Here is a 20,629-nt window from a genome sequence, read left to right as displayed (position 1 = left end):
AAAGTCTTGATTGTTATGGGCACGAGCCTTGGACTCATACACTGGGGTTGGTACAACGTCAAGTCGCACCCTGCGCTACACAAGAATAAACAGGACTATATGCCCGAACCAGGCATTGTGGCATATGTTTCACCACCTCAAGCCCCTGCCAAGGCAAAGTAGCATGTGAAGGTAAGGTAAGCACGTTGGAGCTCTTTATTATTGTTATGACATGAGTCATGATTATCATCCTATCAATCTCGGATGTATTATGTGACATTTTCTCTCTGCACTCTAATCTAAGGCATGTCAAGGTCTTATAGTAGCTAAATCATATTTAATGTAACCATAAAGTGACACATCTTTCAGTTGTGTAGATCACCTTCATTCAGAGTTGCCATGGTAGGGAACCACGTATCTTGTATCCTAATTGTTCTCTGTTTTGTTCCAGTGACGTACACATCCTTCAGAAAGGACAACACCGACGAGGCTATATAGTGGACTGAGACTATGAAGCCCCAGAGCTGGTTGAAGAAGAACTGGCTGTGGGTGGCTGGGGGGTCCTTCCTTGGCATCCATTTAACCACCTGGCTCATGCAGAGGGCTATGAGAAGTGTCGCTCGCTCTGAGATGGCACTGAAAGAGAAGGATTCCCAGGAGTGACTAGTGGTGAGGCATTTTGCCAGTGGACTACTATCTATTTCACGATTCACGTGTGGAGTAAATGGAAGATAATGATGTAATTACCTGTGCTTGATTAGCTGTAAATGTTATTCCTCTGTTAGAGATCAAATAAAACGATGAATTTCACAATAAGTCAAACTGCAGAGTAACTTGCTTACAGGTGTGTGGAGTATGAACATATTTCACCCAGGGAAGACCAGGGCTGCATTTCAAGACACTACAGACATCACATAATCAAGTACATTTCAAATGTCAGCCATGAAACGCAAACAAAACTTGAGATTGTATTCAATTAGACCAAAGAGTGGGCTTAAGTACCATCACAATTGAGTGCAATATTGGGACCTCCATTCCTAACATGTTCATCCCTAACATCTCTAAGGCCCGTTTTACACTGCTGTGCTGACCCAAACTGTACTATGCTTTAATTTTTACATGCTCCTTTCCAGCATGGTTCCAGCAACTATGGTGACTGCGTGGCCAGGCCAGCGCAATACAGCTCGGCTGGCTCAGTGATGTGGAAAGAATGTAATATTTTCCATCATCAGCACTGCTCTTTCTCCAGATCAGTGCCAATGAAGGAAATTAGAAAAACACCTTAAATTGAAATATTGATGTGGCCTGTCTGTTTTTAGAGGACTATGTTTGTTGCGCTCTCTAAAACATGATACCCTCATGAAAACGCTTATACTACCCCCCTAGTGGTGGAATTGGAGGATTACAACTACTGTTATGTCATAACACATACTGTTAAGCTTGTCTGTCAAGAACCTCAGTGATGCACTAGCTCGATTCTAGTTCCCGAGGGTGGCAATGTTTGCCATCGCTACGGAACTTAATTGATTGATGAATGTCACTGCTTAGCCAGATAATTGCATTCACATGATTTCCAGTAAGCTGAGCCTTTGTCTCACCGAATGAAGTATGACTTTGCCTTTGGACTTATGTAATCAAGCAAGCATGAAATTTAAAAAGTGCAATTAACATATGCAGCAGTTATTAATCACATTTTTGATAAACTGCATAATAAAAACAGACCAAGGTTTTTTTCAGACCACAAGGTAAATAAGCGGAGGTTTAATGAGCCTTTCCAAAAGTGAAGTAGTGCATCTAAGAAATCACTTTTTGCACAATGAAGAAAAGGCAGTCAGTCGTCCCTTTCGAATGTAAAAAAAAGGTTTTTCCTTTATTCCTTCAAGACCAACCCACCACCCCCTTTCTCTTCACCCTGAATTCTTTATCCTTCATTGAGCTTTGACCATGCCGAATGCTGCCACATACTTCATTCCTCCAAGCATTTGGGAGTATGGTATTACAGATCTGTTGCTGCAGGTGTGAAATATGATCTAGCTCTGAATACAATGAGATGAGAGGAATATGTCTAGTTAATGAAAGCATTTCAGAGTTCCGTGAATGCCAATATCATGGCTATGACTAATGATTTTAGCTAGGTCAGTCCATTTATTAAGGCTTCTCTGGTTTGCTCTTCTTCTTATAATATGAAAGGTATCACAGCTTTCCTCGACTGGGGGTAGTCTTCAAACTTCTCTTGGTAGTACCTGAAAGAGATGAGAGTCATATTGAAGGAAGCCTACTACCACGCTTTTCCATTGTAAAATGTCAACACAAGACAGTCCATGGTTACTGCTTTGCTGAAAGACCTAAAGTTGTATCAATACCAGTGAACATGAGTGTATCGGTGTGAGTATGTGCATGAAGAGATTACGGAAGGCTCTTGAGGTTGGACCTGTCAGTACCTGTGGTGGTGGTAGGCCCGCGGTCCGATCGAGCACATAGTGAAAAGGGCAAAGGAGAATGTCGGCAGGGACCACGTTGCTAGGGCATACCCGCACCACTCCATAATCTCTCCAAAGAAGTTTGCTCCGGAGACATACTCAAACATTCCCCCTGGAGTGAAAAGGGTCAGACAGTTAATTCAGTAGTAATGAAAGTAGGGTCTGTACACTCATACATTGAGAGTAGTTCAAAACAATTCAATCCCTGAACTTTCAGACCCTACTTCATATCTACTACCTTTTTTGGACACAGCACCCCATGTCAAGGGATTGGATAGTTAATTCGCCCAAAGGTGGGTGAAAACATCTGCTGTGCCGCAAGGTTCTGATAATAGTTGCAAGATGTTACTTTTTAACCTTTCCGCAAGGTAATGGCCCAGACAACTGGAACGTTTGCTTCCTGTGTTTCTTGGCGAAACTGAATGCCGTGTGTACTTTGCTCACAATCTTCTATGACCCTGGTGATTACGTTAGCACTTAAAGGCCCAATGCAGAAGTGTTTATATGAATATCACATTTTTACTGGGTAACAATTAAGTACCTTACTGTAATAGATCTCTATTAAAATAGGCAAAAATAGCTTTTTAGCTATAACAAATCATCTTTCTCAAGCAATAATTTAGCCAGGACTGTCTGTGAGTAGTCTGCATTTTGACTGCACTGGGCCTTTATCTTTCGATCAGCACAGGCATAGCCCTTACAAAGCAAAAGTAAGTATAAATAATAGCAAAAGATCACATTGACACCAGAATGTTCTGAATATGCTCTTCTTGTTTTGTTTATCATCACATGGCTGTGCAGACAGTGACTAACTAAACAGTACTGAACATGGTTAGTTATTTGGCTAAAGATTGACGTTTTTGCTATTGTTTCACAAGACTGGAACAGTTGCCTGAAACACTGCCTGACATCTGTTAACCAGAATTCATCTGGTACCTTTGGGAATCTTGTAAACAACTTCTCCAGGTTTTCTCAAATTTAGAAGAATGTGGTCACTGTGAATGTTGATGGCCATTCCCAGGAAAAATATCAGCAAACCTGAAAAGAAAACAGTACAGGCGCTTAAATGCAAACCACATTCTAGTTCTATAAAAAAAAAAACGTATGAGCTGTTAAAATATTTCATGCTGGCAGATGCAATCCCAAACTCAACAAATCATTATTTATATACTTGTGGAAGAGCACTGTCAAACGTATCATCCCATATCCTGCTGAGACCAAAAATGCATGTTTTGAAGCTGACCAATAAACACAGAACATTTGCAAGGATGAAGCGAATGCCAACTTGTTTTGTCACAGTTCCAGGCTAAAAACCTCAAAGTTCTCCGGCCAGATTAGTCTCCCATAGTGCACGACTGGTTTTCCCGTTGTGTTTTCCTAACCCAATTTTTTTCGTCATGTTTTTTGGATCTCAGACTTCATCTACAGTAGCTCTAGCAGTTATCCTTTTTAAAGGGTGAAATGACATTACTTTGGAAATAAATCTATAGCATTTATTTGAGGCTTCAACATAGGATACCAAATGACTGTTAGTTAAATGTCTGTGAACATCATCCAGGCACTGTAATATTCAGAATAAGGGCTGAGAAATCATTTCCGCTGGCATCTCAGATCTTACCGGTGTACAGACGAATGTCGGTCTGCCACGCGTCGCCGTACGTGGCACAGTGGAGCATGTAGTGGCCTTGGAGAAAACCATTGACAGAGCAGAAGACCACCGCAGAGAAGACAATGTAGAGAGGGGAAGGGCGGCCTTTGGTCCGCAAGGAGTAGATGAATGTTCTTGCAAGGGAAAATAGACCAAAATATTGATTAAAGAAATCCAAGTCAAAAGATGGTTCAATATAGCGCTGCTGTGTACAAACAATGTGAGTACCTGGAAGCCATGCAGGGCCGTGTTTCTTAACGTAGATAGAAATAGAATGTGTGGAACAAACATTCCCCTGTAACAAGTAGAATAGGAGATCACGTCATTCATTACATTTCTATTTTAGATTCGAATCGGTTTGTCACAGACCTTTAAAAAAAAAAAAGGTAGGGGCGTGGATCAGAAAACCAGTCAGTATCTGGTGCGACCACCATGTTTCTCATGCAGCACATGTAATTGATCAGGCTGTTGATTGTGGCCTGTGGAATGTTGTCCCACTCCTCTTCAATGGTTGTGCAAAGTTGCTGAATATTGGCCGTTGCTGGATATTTTGCGCCCCCCTCGGGTTTGTGCCGTGGCGGAGAACTTCATGGGCTATACTCAGCCTTGTCTCAGGGTAGTAAGTTGGTGGTTTGAAGATATCCCTCTAGTGGTGTGGGGTCTGTGCTTTGGCAAAGTGGGTGGGGTTATATCCTGCCTGGTTGGCCCTGTCCAGGGCTATCGTCGGACGGGGCCACAGTGTCTCCCGACCCCTCCTGTCTCAGCCTCCAGTATTTATGCTGCAATAGTTTGTCAGGGGGATAGGATCGGTCTTTTATATCTGGAGTATTTCTCCTGTCTTATCCTGTATACATCTGGCCCTTCTTTGGGCCATCTGGCCCCTTCTTTGGACACTGTGCTATCAAACCTCCAAACAGGCTTCAATGCCATACAACACTCCTTCCTGTATCCCCCAACTGCTTTTAAATGCTAGTAAAACTAAGTGTATGCTCTTCAACCGATTAGCATCACTACTCTGGATGGTTCTAACCTAGAATATGTGGATAACTTCAAATACCTAGGTGTCTGGTTAGACTGTAAACTCTCCTTCCAGACTCACATGAAGCATTTCCAATCCAAAATTAAATCTAGAATTGGCTTCCTATTTCGCAACAAAGCCTCCTTCACTCACGCCGCCAAACATACCCTCGTAAAACTGACTATCCTACCGATCCTTGACTTTGACTTTTACAAAATAGCCTCAAACACTCTACTCAGCAAACTGGATGTAGTCTATCACAGTGCCATCCGTTTTATCCCCAAAGCCCCATATACCACCCACCACTGTGACCTGGATGCTCTCGTTGGCTGGCCCTCACTACATATCTGTCGCCCATCCCACTGGCTCCAGGTCATCTATAAGTATTTGCTAGGTAAAGTCCCACCTTATCTCAGCTCACTGGTCACCATAGAAACACCCACCCGTAGCTCCAGCACGTATATTGCACTGGTCATCCCCAAAGCCAACACTTCCTTTGGCCGCCTTTCCTTCCAGTTCTCTGCTGCCAATGATTGGAACGAATGTCAAAAATCTCTGAAGCTGGAGTATTTTATTTCCCTCTCTAACTTTAAGCATAAACTGTCAGAGCAGCTTACCGATCACTGTACCTGTACACAGCCAATCTGTAAATAGCACACCCGACTACCTCATCCCCATATAAATACTTACCCTTTTGCTCTTTTGCACCTCAGTATCTCTACTTGCACATCATCATCTACACATCTTTCTCTCCATTATTAATGCTAAATTGTAATTATTTTCGCCTCTAGGGCCTATTTATTGCCTACCTCCCCACTCTTCTACATTTGCACACACTGTACATAGATTTTTCAATTGTTTATTTATTTTGTGTTATTGACTGTACCTTTGTTTGTGTAACTCTGTGTTGTTGTTTTTGTCACACTGCTTTGCTGTATCTTGGCCAGGTCGCAGTTGTAAATGAGAATTTGTCTCAACTAGCTTACCTGGTTAATTAAAGGTTAAATAAAAAATTAATGTAGAAAATCTGGTGTCCTTTGTGAAATTAAGTATGCTCCCTCTATTTCTCTCTCCCTCTTCTCTCCCGGAGGACCTGAGTCCTGGGACCATGCCTCAGGACTACCTGGCCTGATGATCTCCTTGCTGTCCCCAGTCCACCTGGCCGTGCTGCTGCTCCAGTTTCAACTGTTCTGCCTGCGGCTATGGAACCCTGACCTGTTCACCACACGTGCTACCTTGTCCCGGACCTGCTGTTTTCGACTCTCTACCGCACCTGCTGTCTCTAACTCTGAATGCTCGGCTATGAAAAGCCAACTGACCTTTACTCCAGTGGAGCTGATCTGTTGCACCCTCTACAACCACTGTGATTATTATTATTTGACCCTGCTGGTCATCTATGAACGTTTGAACATCTTGGCCATGTACTGTTATAATCTCAACCCGGCACAGCCAGAAGAGGACTGGCCACCCATCATTCTTTTAAGATGGTTATACCATGGATCATTTGCTTTTTAATTTTACTACCGCTTTACTACTAAATCCCATAGAAACCCATTGACCAACACATTCATAAAATACCTCCATACTTCCATTAATCTGTATGAGTTACCTTCAGACGAGTCCCATGACACTTGTGAGGGTCGTAGAGCCAAAATGGAGAACACAATCAAATCATTTTATTGGTCACATATACATGGTTAGCAAATGTTAATGCGAGTGTAGAGAAATGCTTGAGCTTCGAGTTCCGACAGTGCAGTAATATCTAACAAGTAATCTATCAATTCCACAACAACTACCTAATACACTCAAATCTAAAGGGATGGAATAAGAATATGCACATATACAGTGCCTTGCGGAAGTATTCGGCCCCCTTGAACTTTGCGACCTTTTGCCACATTTCAGGCTTCAAACATAAAGATATAAAACTGTATTTTTTTGTGAAGAATCAACAACAAGTGGGACACAATCATGAAGTGGAACGACATTTATTGGATATTTCAAACTTTTTTAACAAATCAAAAACTGAAAAATTGGGCGTGCAAAATTTTTCAGCCCCTTTAGTTTCAGTGCAGCAAACTCTCTCCAGAAGTTCAGTGAGGATCTCTGAATGATCCAATGTTGACCTAAATGACTAATGATGATAAATACAATCCACCTGTGTGTAACAAAGTCTCCGTATAAATGCACCTGCACTGTGATCGTCTCAGAGGTCCGTTTAAAAGCGCAGAGAGCATCATGAAGAACAAGGAACACACCAGGCAGGTCCGAGATACTGTTGTGAAGAAGTTTCAAGCCGGATTTGGATACAAAAAGATTTCCCAAGCTTTAAACATCCCAAGGAGCACTGTGCAAGCGATAATATTGAAATGGAAGGAGTATCAGACCACTGCAAATCTACCAAGACCTGGCCGTCCCTCTAAACTTTCAGCTCATACAAGGAGAAGACTGATCAGAGATGCAGCCAAGAGGCCCATGATCACTCTGGATGAACTGCAGAGATCTACAGCTGAGGTGGGAGACTCTGTCCATAGGACAACAATCAGTCGTATATTGCACAAATCTGGCCTTTATGGAAGAGTGTCAAGAAGAAAGCCATTTCTTAAAGATATCCATAAAAAGTGTTGTTTAAAGTTTGCCACAAGCCACCTGGGAGACACACCAAACATGTGGAAGAAGGTGCTCTGGTCAGATGAAACCAAAATTGAACTGTTTGGCAACAATTCAAAACGTTATGTTTGGCGTAAAAGCAACACAGCTCATCACCCTGAACACACCATCCCCACTGTCAAACATGGTGGTGGCAGCATCATGGTTTGGGCCTGCTTTTCTTCAGCAGGGACAGGGAAGATGGTTAAAATTGATGGGAAGATGGATGGAGCCAAATACAGGACCATTCTGGAAGAAAACCTGATGGAGTCTGCAAAAGACCTGAGACTGGGACGGAGATTTGTCTTCCAACAAGACAATGATGCAAAACATAAAGCAAAATCTACAATGGAATGGTTCAAAAATAAACATATCCAGGTGTTAGAATGGCCAAGTCAAAGTCCAGACCTGAATCCAATCGAGAATCTGTGGAAAGAACTGAAAACTGCTGTTCACAAATGCTCTCCATCCAACCTCACTGAGCTCGAGCTGTTTTGCAAGGAGGAATGGTAAAAAATGTCAGTCTCTCGATGTGCAAAACTGATAGAGACATACCCCAAGCGACTTACAGCTGTAAACGCAGCAAAAGGTGGCACTACAAAGTATTAACTTAAGGGGGCTGAATAATTTTGCACGCCCAATCTTTCAGTTTTTGATTTGTTAAAAAAGTTTGAAATATCCAATAAATGTCGTTCCACTTCATGATTGTGTCCCACTTGTTGTTGATTCTTCACAAAAACATACAGTTTTATATCTTTATGTTTGAAGCCTGAAATGTGGCAAAAGGTCGCAAAGTTCAAGGGGGCCGAATACTTTCGCAAGGCACTGTACAGTGGGGCAAAAAAAGTATTTAGTCAGCCACCAATTGTGCAAGTTCTCCCACTTAAAAAGATAAGAGAGGCCTGTAATTTTCATCATAGGTACACTTCAACTATGACAGAATTATTATTTTTTAAATCCAGAAAATCACATTTGTAGGATTTTTAATGAATTTATTTGCAAATTATGGTGGAAAAAAAGTATTTGGTCACCTACATACAAGCAAGATTTCTGGCTCTCACAGACCTGTAACTTCCACTTTAAGAGGCTCCTCTGTCCTCCACTCGTTACCTGTATTAATAGCACCTGTTTGAACTTGTTATCAGTATAAAAGACACCTGTCCACAACCTCAAACAGTCACACTCCAAACTCCACTATGGCCAAGACCAAAGAGCTGTGAAAGGACACCCGAAGCAAAATTGTAGACCTGCACCAGGCTGGGAAGACTGAATCTGCAATAGGTAAGCAGCTTGGTTTGAAGAAATCAACTGTGGGAGCAATTATTAGGAAATGGAAGAAATACAAGACCACTGATATTCTCCCTCGATCTGGGGCTCTACGTAAGATCTCACCCCGTAGGGTCAAAATGATCACAAGAACGGTGATCTTAAATCCCAGAACCACACGGGGGGACCACACTCTGTGTGGGTGGACCATTTCAGTTTGTATGTGATGTGTATGCCGAACTTAAAACTTTCCACCTTCTCCACTGCTGTCCCATCTGTGGATAGGGGGATTATCCCTCTGCTGGTTCCTGAAGTCCACGATCATCTCCTTTGTTTTATTGACGTTGAGTGAGAGGTTGTTTTCCTGACATCACACTCTGAGTGCCCTCTCCTCCTCCCTGTAGGCTGTCTCATCATTGTTGGTAACCACTATTGTTGTGTTGTCTGCAAACTTGATGATTGAGTTGGAGGCCTGCATGGCCATGCAGTCATAGGTAAACAGTGGAGATGTTGTTTCCTACCTTCAGCACCTGGGGGTGGCCCGTCAGAAAGTCCAGGACCCAATTGCACAGGGCGGGGTTGAGACCCAGGGCTTCAAGCTTAATGATGAGCTTGGAGGATACTATGGAGTTGAATGCTGAGCTGTAGTCAATGAACAGCATTCTTACATAGGTATTCCCCTTGTCCAGATGGGATAGGGCAGTGTGATGGCGATTGCATTGTCTGTGGACCTATTGGGGTGGTATTTAAATTGAAGTGGGTCTAGGGTGGCAGGTAAGGTGGAGATGATATGATCCTTGACTAGGCTCTCAAAGCACTTCATGAAGTGAGTGCTATGGGGCGATAGTCATTTAGTTCAGTTATCTTTGCCTTCTTGGGTACAGGGACAATGGTGGCCATCTTGAAGCATGTGAGGACAGCAGACTGGGATAGGGAGCGATTTGAATATGTCCGTAAACAAACCAGCCAGCTGGTGTGTGCATGTTTCTGAGGACACAGCTAGGGATGCCGTCTTGGCCGGCAGCCTTGCCAGGGTTAACACGTTTAAATGTCTTAATCACGTCGGCCACGGGGAAGGAGAGGGCCGCAGTCCTTGGTAGCGGTATCCTCAAAGCGGGCAAAAAAGGTGTTTAGTTTGTCTGGAAGCAAGACGTCGGTGTCCGTGATGTGGCTGGTTTTCTTTTTGTAGTCTGTGATTGCCTGTAGACCCTGCAACACACATCTTGTGTCTGAGCCATTGAATTGTGACTCCACTTTGTCCCTATACCGACATTTAGCATGTTTGATTGCCTTGAAGATGAAATAACTACACTGTTTATATTCAGCCATATTCCCAGTCATCTTTCCATGGTTAAATACGGTGGTTGGCCCTTTCAGTTTTGCACAAATGCCGCCATATATCACCTGTTTCTGGTTAGGGTAGGTTTTAATAGTCACAGTGTGGTTATAACATCTCCAATGCTCTTCCTTATAAACTCACTCACCGAATAAGTGTATAAATCAATGTTATTCTCTGAGGCTGTCTGGAACATTTCCCAGTCTGCATGATCAAAGCAATCTTGAAGCGTGGATTTCGATTGGTCAGACCAGCATTGAATAGTTCTTGTCATGGGCACATCCTGTTTGAGTTTCTGCCTATAGGATGGCAGTTGCAAAATGGAGTCGTGGTCGGATTTGCCAAAGGGAGGGCGGGGGAGGGCCTTATATTCATCACGGAAGTTAGAGTAGCAGTGATCCAGTGTAGTGCCCGCACGAGTGCTACAGTCAATATGCTGGTAGAATTTAGCTAGCTTTGTTCTCAAATTTGCTTTGTTAAAATCCCCTGCTACAATAAATGCAGCCTCAGGATATATGGTTTCCAGTTTGCATAGTGTCCAGTGAAGTTCCTTGAGGGCTGTCGTGGTATCGGCTTGAGGGGGGATATACACGGCTGTGACAATCACAGATGAAAATTGGCGAGTAATATACCCGGAAGCGGTGGGTGGGCGACGTTGTTTTGTGTCGGCATCTGGGATTAGATCCAATGTCCTGGGTGGTGGTGGTGCAAACAAAGTATCCGCTTCAGGGAAGTTGTATTCCTGGTCCTGATGTTGGTAAGTTGACGTTGCTCTGATATCCAATAATTCTTCCGGGCTGTAGGTAAGAACACTTAAGATTTTCTGGGCTAACATTGTAAGAAATAATACATTAAAAAACAAAATACTACATAGTTTCCTAAGGACTATAAGCAAGGTGACCAGCTCTGTCAGCGCCATCTTGATCATGGGGTCATATTAGTTTGTTTCCCAAATGGTTCAGATGCTACAGATAGAAGTTGACATATCAGCGTTACCGAATTCAGACGAGCCTTGTGGGGGTAGTAGAGCAAAACCGTTCTGATGGTACAGATGTTTTCGTGAGAAGACCGATTTTCGGGATGTCTCCTGGTCTGACAAGCAGCGCTGTAGCTCTGCCACTTTCCACCGCAGATGTGGAAGGGCGACATAGGCGGATGTGGTAGATTGTGACTGATTTTCATGGGGATTTTTTATGTTCATTAGCAATAAACTCATATTAAACATTTATATGGGCCTAGTCTACAGAATAGCATTATTACAGTATACATTTTGTATTGAACCAACAGGTGATTTGAATAAATAATGTGCATGTCTTGACAAGCAAGGAGTTCCATAGTGTAGGCATATGTAAACCTTTCTTTGCTAATAATGACATCACTGTGTCTTATAGGAAAAACTACTGAAAAGCAGGTCGGGGACTTTTCAATGTGCGTGCCAATGTTCAACTCTGAATTGATGTGGTTTCCACCTCGGCTGAGACGGGTCTGGTGCGAGTATCCAGGATGTGGCCTACTGAGGCGGGGTCACTCGAGACAGAGAGGGAAGGCTTTGACATTCTTGTCATTCAAACCGATTGCTGGTTGATAACAAGTGTGGAGCATCAGACTTCAGGAAGATTTTGAAGGATTAAATACAAATATATACAGTACCAGTCAAAGGTTTTGACACACCTACTCATTCAAGGGTTTTTCTTTATTTGTGCTATTTTCGACATTGTAGAATAATAGTAAAGACATCAAAACTATTAAATAACACAAATGGAATCATGTAGTAACCAAAAAAGTGTAAACAAATCTAAATATATTTTAGATTCTTCAAAGTAGCCACCCTTTGCACTCTCTTGGCATTCTCTCAACCAGCTTCACCTGGAATGCTTTTCCAACCGTCTTGAAGGAGTTCCCACATATGTTGAGCACCTGTTGGCTGCTTTTCCTTCACTCTGCAATCCAACTCATCCCAAACCACCATTAAGTGTGCCTTGAATTCTAAATCATTCTAAATAATTGCATTCTAAATAAGCACCCCCACACCTTCTCCTCCATGTTTCATGGTGGGAACCACAAAGGCGGAGATCATCCATTCACCTACTCTGCATCTCACAAAGACACGGAGGTTGGAACTAAAAATCTCAAATTTGGAATCATTAGACCAAAGGACAGATTTCCACCGGTCTAATGTCCATTGCTGGTGTTTCTTTTTTTCTTTTAATTATTTTTTTACACCTTTTTCTCCCCAATTTCGTGGTATCCAATTGTTGTAGTAGCTACTATATTGTCTCATCGCTACAACTCCCATACGGGCTCGGGAGAGGCGTCCTCCGATAGACAACCCACCCAGGCATAACACAGTGCGCATCCAACCCGGAAGCCAGCCGCACCAATGCGCCGGAGGAAACACCGTGCACCTGGCCACCTTGGCTAGCGCACACGGCGCCCAGCCCGCCACAGGAGTCGCTGGTGCGCAATGAGACGAGGACACCCCTACCGACCAAGCCCTCCCTAACCCGGGCGACGCTAGGCCAATTGTGCGTCGCCGCCGGTTACGACAGAGCCTGGGCGCGAACCCAGGGACTCTGATGGCACAACTGGCCCTTAACCACTGCGCCACCCGGGAGGCCCGTAATTGCTGGTGTTTCTTGGCTCAAGAAAGTCTCTTCTTATTATTGGTGTCGTTTTAGTAGTGGTTTCTTTGGAGCAATTCGACCATGAAGGCCTGCTTCACGCAGTCTCCTCAGAACAGTTGATGTTGAGATGTGTCTGTTCCTTGAACTCTGTGAAGCATTTATTTGGGCTGCAATCTGAGGTGCAGTTAACTCTAATGAACTTATCCTCTGCAGCAGATGTAACTCTGGGTCTTCCTTTCCTGTGGCGGCCCTCATGAGAGCCAGTTTCATCATAGCACTTGATGGTTTATGCAACTGCACATGAAGAAAGTTCTTGAAATTTTCCACATTGACTGACCTTCATGTCTTAAAGTAATGATGGACTGTTGTTTCTCTTTGCTTATTTGAGCTGTCCTTGCCGTAATATGGACTTGGTATTTTACCAAATAGGGCTATCTCCTGTATACCACCAATACCAGAACTGATTGGCTAAAACGTATTAAAACCTCTATGGGATGTGTGTGTGTGTGTGTGTGTGTGTGTGTGTGTGTGTGTGTGTGTGTGTGTGTGTGTGTGTGTGTGTGTGTGTGTGTGTGTGTGTGTGTGTGTGTGTGTGTGTGTGTGTGTGTGTGTGTGTGTGTGTGTGTCCACCACGGGACGGTTGCGCTAACGTAGGCTAATGTGATTAGCATGAGGTTGTGAGTAACAAAAAATATTCCCAGGACATAGACATATTTGATATGGGCAGAAAGCTTACATTCTTGTTAATCTAACTGCACTGTCCAATTTACAGTAGCTAATAACATGCGCACAACTTCAAAATGTATTAATAAATCAATTAGGCACATTTGGGCAGTCTGCACACCTGTTAATTAATTGAAATGCATTTCAGGTGACTACCTCATGAAGCTGGTTGAGAGAAATGATGCATCAAGGCAAAGCCAAGAATCTCAAATATAAAATATATTTTGATATGGCCAGTGCTGTTGAGATATTATTTTACAATGTGTGACTAATTGAGGGAAACTAGATGGATGGGATGTTCTAAGTCCACAAAAATGCTTAAACAACATGAGGAGTCCACTTTTGAGGTCTGGGAAAAATAACAGAAATGTAGATTCTTGAGTGTAGTTACCCTATAATTAAACTGTGCAGCCACCTAGCAATCACTGTTGTTTTGGTTAGCTGTGTGTCTAGTGTACATGAGATGAAGTTTGCAAAACAAATGTCCACTGGATTGATGCAAATAATCATAATACCATTCTACTAGGTCGGCGTAGTCTACTTTGTAGCTAGTTAATATTTCATTGAGAATGTTTTTGGGGAAGCCTTTTCATCTACCAGAAGACGGTTAGGCCTGTCATTGGCATCGCTATATTTTTCCTGTGCCTTAATTGTTTGAAAGCTGAACGTTTTACTTCATATTATGAGGCGTCCTTACCATGCTTCAAAGTAGCCTATAGCCAAAATCCCAACGTGGCGGCAATTATTTTATAAATAATTCTTCATGCTCTCTCCTGTTCTGTTTTCAAAGCAACTGTCATTGTCTAGCAGCCAAATGCATTATCCTAGTCATATTAGCAACAGATATTTCTGTCTCTATAGGGTACTTGGGGGTAACTAGTCCCCCCCTTTAATTCACATTAAGACCACAAGATGTCAACAAATTATTTCCCCAAAACCTTCAATGGCGGCCACTGCTTTTGCTTTTGCTCAAACAAAAATGTCCTCTCCTCATAACTTTTGGAGATTTGTTAACAAAACTATTTTGTGGTAAGTTTACTTTTTTATGGTAAAGTTGTAGCTGTTTTAATAAAGTTAGATCTATAGATGTATTTTTTTTATATACAAGTAGGAAACTCTTAAGACAAATAATCCACCTATTGAGAGAGAAATGTAGATTATTTTTGAGTAAATTAGTAATATGCTGGATGAGTGTGTTGCCCCCCCCTGACCCCACCACCACTAGGGTCTATCTACTCCTTTATGGTTATGAATGCCGGTGAGCATAAGCTGCTAGCTAGCAACCTTACTACAAGATCGTCTGAGGTAGAATACATTAAAAAATATAGAACTTCATTGCAGTTGGAAATGTTTTCACTAATAGCTTTACAGTTCATCTTACTTTATAGCCTTTTAGCTATTTTACACAGCATTTTATGGCATATAGCTTGATATCTTGCTATGTTTTTAAGAGAGAGCTTTTAAATGAACATCTCTCCCCCTGTATGTTAATAATAATACTTTGAATCAGGTGGTTTGAAAGAAACTGTCTTGTCTTATGGTACACAGTGCTGTGTGTGGTAGTTGGGGGTTAGGGGACATATGTTAGGGAGGGTCTTGGGTAAGGGTTAGGGTTAGAAGCCATTTGTTAGAATAGAGGTCAGTTCCTAATATGATTCATGTTTTTATTTTCAGATGAGAACATACAAGAAGAAAACAGACCGTTGAATCTATGGCTCTGAGGTGATACAGCATGCCCTGAAGGCAATAGAAAATGGGAAGACCTTAACGGGACTACCAGGGTGTTCAACATTCCACCAAGAACCCTACAGCACCACAGAAGAAAGGAGGTGAAAAACCCAGGCTTCAGCCAAATGGGTGGGGCGCCAGTCTTCTCTTCCACATACAGTTGAAGTCGTTTTTCAACCACTCCACAAATTTCTTGTCAACAAACTATAGTTTTGGCAAGTCGGTTAGGACATCTACTTTGTGCATGACGCAAGTCATTTTTCCAACAATTGTTTACAGACAGATTATGTCACGTATAACTCACTGTATCCAGTGGGTCAGAAGTTTACATACACTAAGTTGACTGTGCCTTTAAACAGCTTGGAAAATCTGCACACCTGCGAAAAGTGCAAATCAATCCCAGAACAACAGCAAAAGGACGTTGTGAAGATGCTGGGGGAAAAAGGTATAAAATTATCTATATCCACAGTAAAATGAGTCCTATATTGACATAGCCTGAAAGGCTGATCAGCAAGGAAGAAGCCACTGCTCCAAAACCACCATAAAAAAGCCAGACTATGGTTTGCAACTGCACATGGAGAAATGTCCTCTGGTCTGATGAAACAAAAATAGAACTGTTTGGCCATAATGACCATTGTTATGTTTGGAGGAAAATGTGGGAGGCTTACAGGCCAAAAAACACAATCCCAACCGTGAAGGACAGGGGTGGCAGCATCATGTTGTGGGGGTGCTTTGCTGCAGGAGGGACTGGTGCACTTCACAAAATAGATAGTTTTCATTCCTCATGATGCCATGTGCATATATTGAAGCAACATCTCAACACATCAGTCAGGAAGTTAAAGCTTGGTCGCAAATGGGTCTTCCAAATGGACAATGACCCCCAAACATACTTCCAAAGTTGTAGCAAAATGGCTTAAGGACAACAAAGTCAAGGTATTGGAGTGGCCATCACACAGCCCTGACCTCAATCCCATAGAAAATTTGTGGGCAGAACTGAAAACGCGTTTATGAGCAAGGAGGCCTAGAAACCTGACTCAGTTACACCAGCTCTGTCAGGAGGAATGGGCCGAAATTCACCCAACTTATTGTGGGAAGCTAGTGGAAGTCTACCCGAAATGTTTGACCCAAGTTAAACAATTTATAGGCAATGCTACCAAATACTAATTGAGTGTATGTAAACTTCTGACCCACTGGGAATGTGATGAAAGCAATAAAAGCTGAAATAAATCATTCTCTCTACTATTATTCTGACATTTCACATTCTGAAAATAAAGTGGTGATCCTAACTGACCTAAAACAGGGGATTTTTACAAGGATTAAATGTCAGGAATTGTGAAAAACTGAGTTTCAATGTATTTGGCTAAGGTGTATGTAAACTTCCGATTTCAACTGTATGAAAGTGGCCTTGTCAACCACATTCAACAAATGGAAAGATCCCTATTTGGCATAACATCATGGGACGTGAGAAGACTCGCCTTCAATCTGGCAGAAATGATGGGAATCAAGCACAGGTTCAACAAAGGAAAGGGGTATGCAGGGGTGGCTTGGTTCAGTGGCTTCATGAAGCGCAACTCCAAACTGTCAGTTCAAGTATCGCAAGCAACCAGTCTTGCGAGGGCCGTGGGCTTTAATAAGCTTAAAGGTTGACCAGTTATCTAAGGCCTACGCGGACGTTTTAAACAGCGTCAGGGAGGTCGGAGGCCAACGAACATTTGGAACATGGATGAGACGGGAATAGAAAAACATCCAGAAACCGTTGCCTGCGGTGGCCATGACGGGAGCAAAACAGGTTGCAGAGGGGCTTCACAGTCACAGTAATTTGTGCTATCAGTGCAGCAAGGCAGTACATACCGCCCCTCTTCATCTTCCCCTGGAAGAGGACGAACCAACAACTGCTGGTTGGAAGGGTGAGTTACTCAGGCTGGGTCGACAGTTCCATCTTCACCACTTTGCCCACAGTGTTGGTTGCACCCCTGAGCAACCCCACATCCTCATCCTCGATGGGTTATAGAGGAGCCTGAGGTTATAGAGGAGCCTGAGCCCATTGTCGGAAGGAAAAGGTGATCTAAATTAACGAAAAGTGGCAGAGGCAGCATTTACTTGGTAGAAAGTGTTTATTGTACTAACACCGATGTATTGTTTTTCTCATATATTTCCGTTGCAAAGAATCCATTCAACCACAGTGCTCTACCGCCACCATTGCCACCTCTACCTCCAACGCCACCAGCTCTTAACGCCAAAACCTCCACCACATCTTTCTCAACCACAACCTCCAACCTGAAGCCTACCCTTGCTCCAAATGTTGGTATAAAAAAAAGTCAGCACTCATTTTAGGGAATATATATTTGCATATAGTGATTATAAGTCTTTATTGTACCAATAGTCATGTGTTCTTGTTGTTTGTTTGTTTTTGCTTAAACCAAAAGCTGCAGCAGTTCTATTGGATTGGTCCCAGAGGCACCTAGAGGCGAGGCCGAGGAAGGCAGTGTCATGATGTTGCCCTCTTTGGGTACAAGGTTTGAGTAGAGACCATGCATTTCTCGTGCTGAATTCTTAACCATACCACATGGTTAAACTCTTAGACTATCTAACCGACAGAATAAGTTATTGAGTTATTGTTATAAAATGTTATATTCCAATGTTATTTCATGTTTTTAGTTATATTCCATTCCAATATTATATTCGAATGAATATTTTTTAGTGAATTAAAAACAACTATTGAAAATCTTTTGCTTCTGAATGTCATTTTAAAGACTGCGGGGATTTAAATTTGTGCATTATTCTAATAATATTTAGTGCAATTGTACATAACGGATTGTAAGGAAAATGAACAACAAAGAAAGAACAAAGAAAATGAATGTGCAGGTGAGTTAAAGAGGGTCTTTACATCACCTCATAGTGCAGATATTAAAAGTGACGTGCAACACCATTTCCACCTATATTTTATTAAAATAATTAAAACAACTAGACTTGGCTTTTAACTATTACTAAAGAATTTCTAAATAAAACTGATTGAATGGATTTTAACACACTTGCGTGAAACACTATGCCGAAAAACATTTCATGAAATAAAATGTAAAAAGTCAACTGTAGCCATCGATTTACCTTCATAGTTATTCGCCTATCCATGACAATCATCCACATTCCAATTTTTTCCCCAAACATTGCTTTTCTTGTGTCAGCATTTAGACATTGTTCTTTAGGTCGGGCTAGTTACCCCGTTACCCTACAGACTGCCGATAGGTACTTATCACAGAAGGAGACAATTCCTTCTCTTGCTAGAAACAAAATACGCAATGTGCGCCTAGACATGTAGACAATACTTGCTACAAAGTTACAGAAAGCTACTCGGCTACGCCTAGTCCCGCAATCCATTATTTCCAATATAATGTACAGAACGTCGGCGTTTACCCCTTACGTGTATCCACTTTTTGTGGGCATTGCATATATTCACTTTTTTTATCACTATGCGTATCAAAGTGTAGTGTAGCGGAGGCATACGCCATATCAATTAGTAAGGCTGGTAGAACAGATCAGAATGTTTGGATCAAAATGTTGATAAACTATTATTTCTTCACGTTTTAAGCGCAGCATTGTGCACACGGCAGTAGGCCTACGCGCAAATGTTCCAAAATGCAATTTGTGGGAAAACACCATTCTAAAATGTGCACCACACATTAGAGCGGTTTCATATCTGGATGATCGTGCAAATCGTCGAGGTTTCATTTTCAAAATGGCACAATTCAGGAAAAGTGGCATCAATTTACCAACCGATTTCGTAATGTTCTGTTTAATGTGATTCATCCATTTATTGGGAAACCATGATGGATGGCTTCTTAAGTGTCCATGCAGAGTGATGATGAGAAAATTGTTCCACTGAAAATTGTGCAAAAACATTTACTTGAAGTACAGTGCAAAGGATGGTAAGAGAGTGATGTTTTTTTCTGTTTTTACATCATACATTTTAAATAGAAAAATCGGAGTCTAAGCCTCACTCTTTTACTGAATGTCCCTCTAGTCTTCACTAAAAATAGGGAACAGGGGACTCTTTTCATTGAATGGCCTGCATTGGTATTGCATACACCCAGATCAACTGTGTAGGAGACAAAGATGTATGCTCAACACTTTTTAAGTGAAATAACTGCTGTTGCACAAAAAAAGTTGGCCATGTTTTTCAGTTGATTTATGAGTGAAAGATCCGAGACTCCATTGAAAGTTGGTATGTGGACATAGTCTCGTCCCACCATCACAGATCTAATTCTGTCTAGACAGGTGGCTAGACAATACTAACAGATTGGGGACCAGGCTAATGTGGACACATACCTTTGGAAGTAGTGCAGACAGAAGGTCCAGAGAAACAGGTCTTTGCCCAGGCTGGGCTGTATGTCAGTGGATAGCAGAAGGAGCATGGGCACCAGGAAAGAAGGCAGTTCCTGGAGGAACCAGGCCAGCTTGGCAGGGCAGGTCCTCCCTGGGGTCCCATCCGAGGTCACGTAGCGTCCGTACGGGGTCTGGGTCCTGGTCTGCTGAAAGAGATACGCCACCCCACTGATGATGAACCCCCAGCTGAGGTAGTGGATCACATTCTCCTTACACTCCATTATTATCCCCCTCTCCTTTTCTCCTTTTTTTTCTCCTTCTCTTTCTTCGGGTCCTTGGGTCCAGCAAAGTTTCCACGGTCTCCACGCTTTGTCAAGACCGAGTAGCCTCCATCTGTGTATGCTGGTGTGAGACGTGTGTGAATGGGAGAGGCACACTTACTACTCCCAACTCCTCCCCTTTAAAACAATGGGAGTCTCTCATGTTTCAGTCACTGTTGAAATCTGAGATTTAAAAACAACAACTTAATGAGCGATTACATCATTTTAAGTAGTAATTGTTTTTTAGTAAAGGTTAACTTCCACTTACAATTGCAGAATGAATAGACCTAGACAAAATCATTAACAACATTGTCCTCCAGTCTTTGCCTACCACATGTACCACTATACTGATGTTTTTCATGTCATGTGAAAATTATGAGTGATCAGAGTTGGCCCTTGGCCATTCAATTTCCTCAAGAATGTATAAAGTTTGCCATGAGGCACTCTGTCAGGAAAGGGGTCAATTGTTTAAAAAGGAGCTTGGCAGTCGACCACTGTCAGTGACATTGTACTGCAGGGTTTGGTACTAACACATAACAGG

General features: G+C 42.3%; 1 protein-coding gene across 1 annotated transcript; it reads right to left on the bottom strand.

Annotated features, from left to right (window-relative positions):
* Positions 1-1,725: 1,725 nt before the first annotated feature.
* On the bottom strand, positions 1,726-20,189 carry LOC124015479 (3-oxo-5-alpha-steroid 4-dehydrogenase 2-like). Its single transcript, XM_046330682.1, has 5 exons — positions 19,772-20,189; positions 4,078-4,241; positions 3,396-3,497; positions 2,421-2,571; positions 1,726-2,222 (listed from the first exon to the last, which is right to left on the bottom strand). Exons 1-5 carry the CDS (start codon positions 20,047-20,049, stop codon positions 2,156-2,158), a joined length of 762 nt encoding a protein of 253 aa, XP_046186638.1. The 5' UTR covers positions 20,050-20,189; the 3' UTR covers positions 1,726-2,155.
* Between the last annotated feature and the right edge of the window lie 440 nt (positions 20,190-20,629).

The sequence above is a fragment of the Oncorhynchus gorbuscha genome, linkage group LG26 (genome assembly GCF_021184085.1).
Source record: "Oncorhynchus gorbuscha isolate QuinsamMale2020 ecotype Even-year linkage group LG26, OgorEven_v1.0, whole genome shotgun sequence".
Classification (NCBI taxonomy): Eukaryota; Metazoa; Chordata; class Actinopteri; order Salmoniformes; family Salmonidae; genus Oncorhynchus; species Oncorhynchus gorbuscha.
The sequence above is the reverse complement of the archived record's forward strand: the minus strand, read 5'-3'. Positions and strand labels throughout refer to the sequence as shown.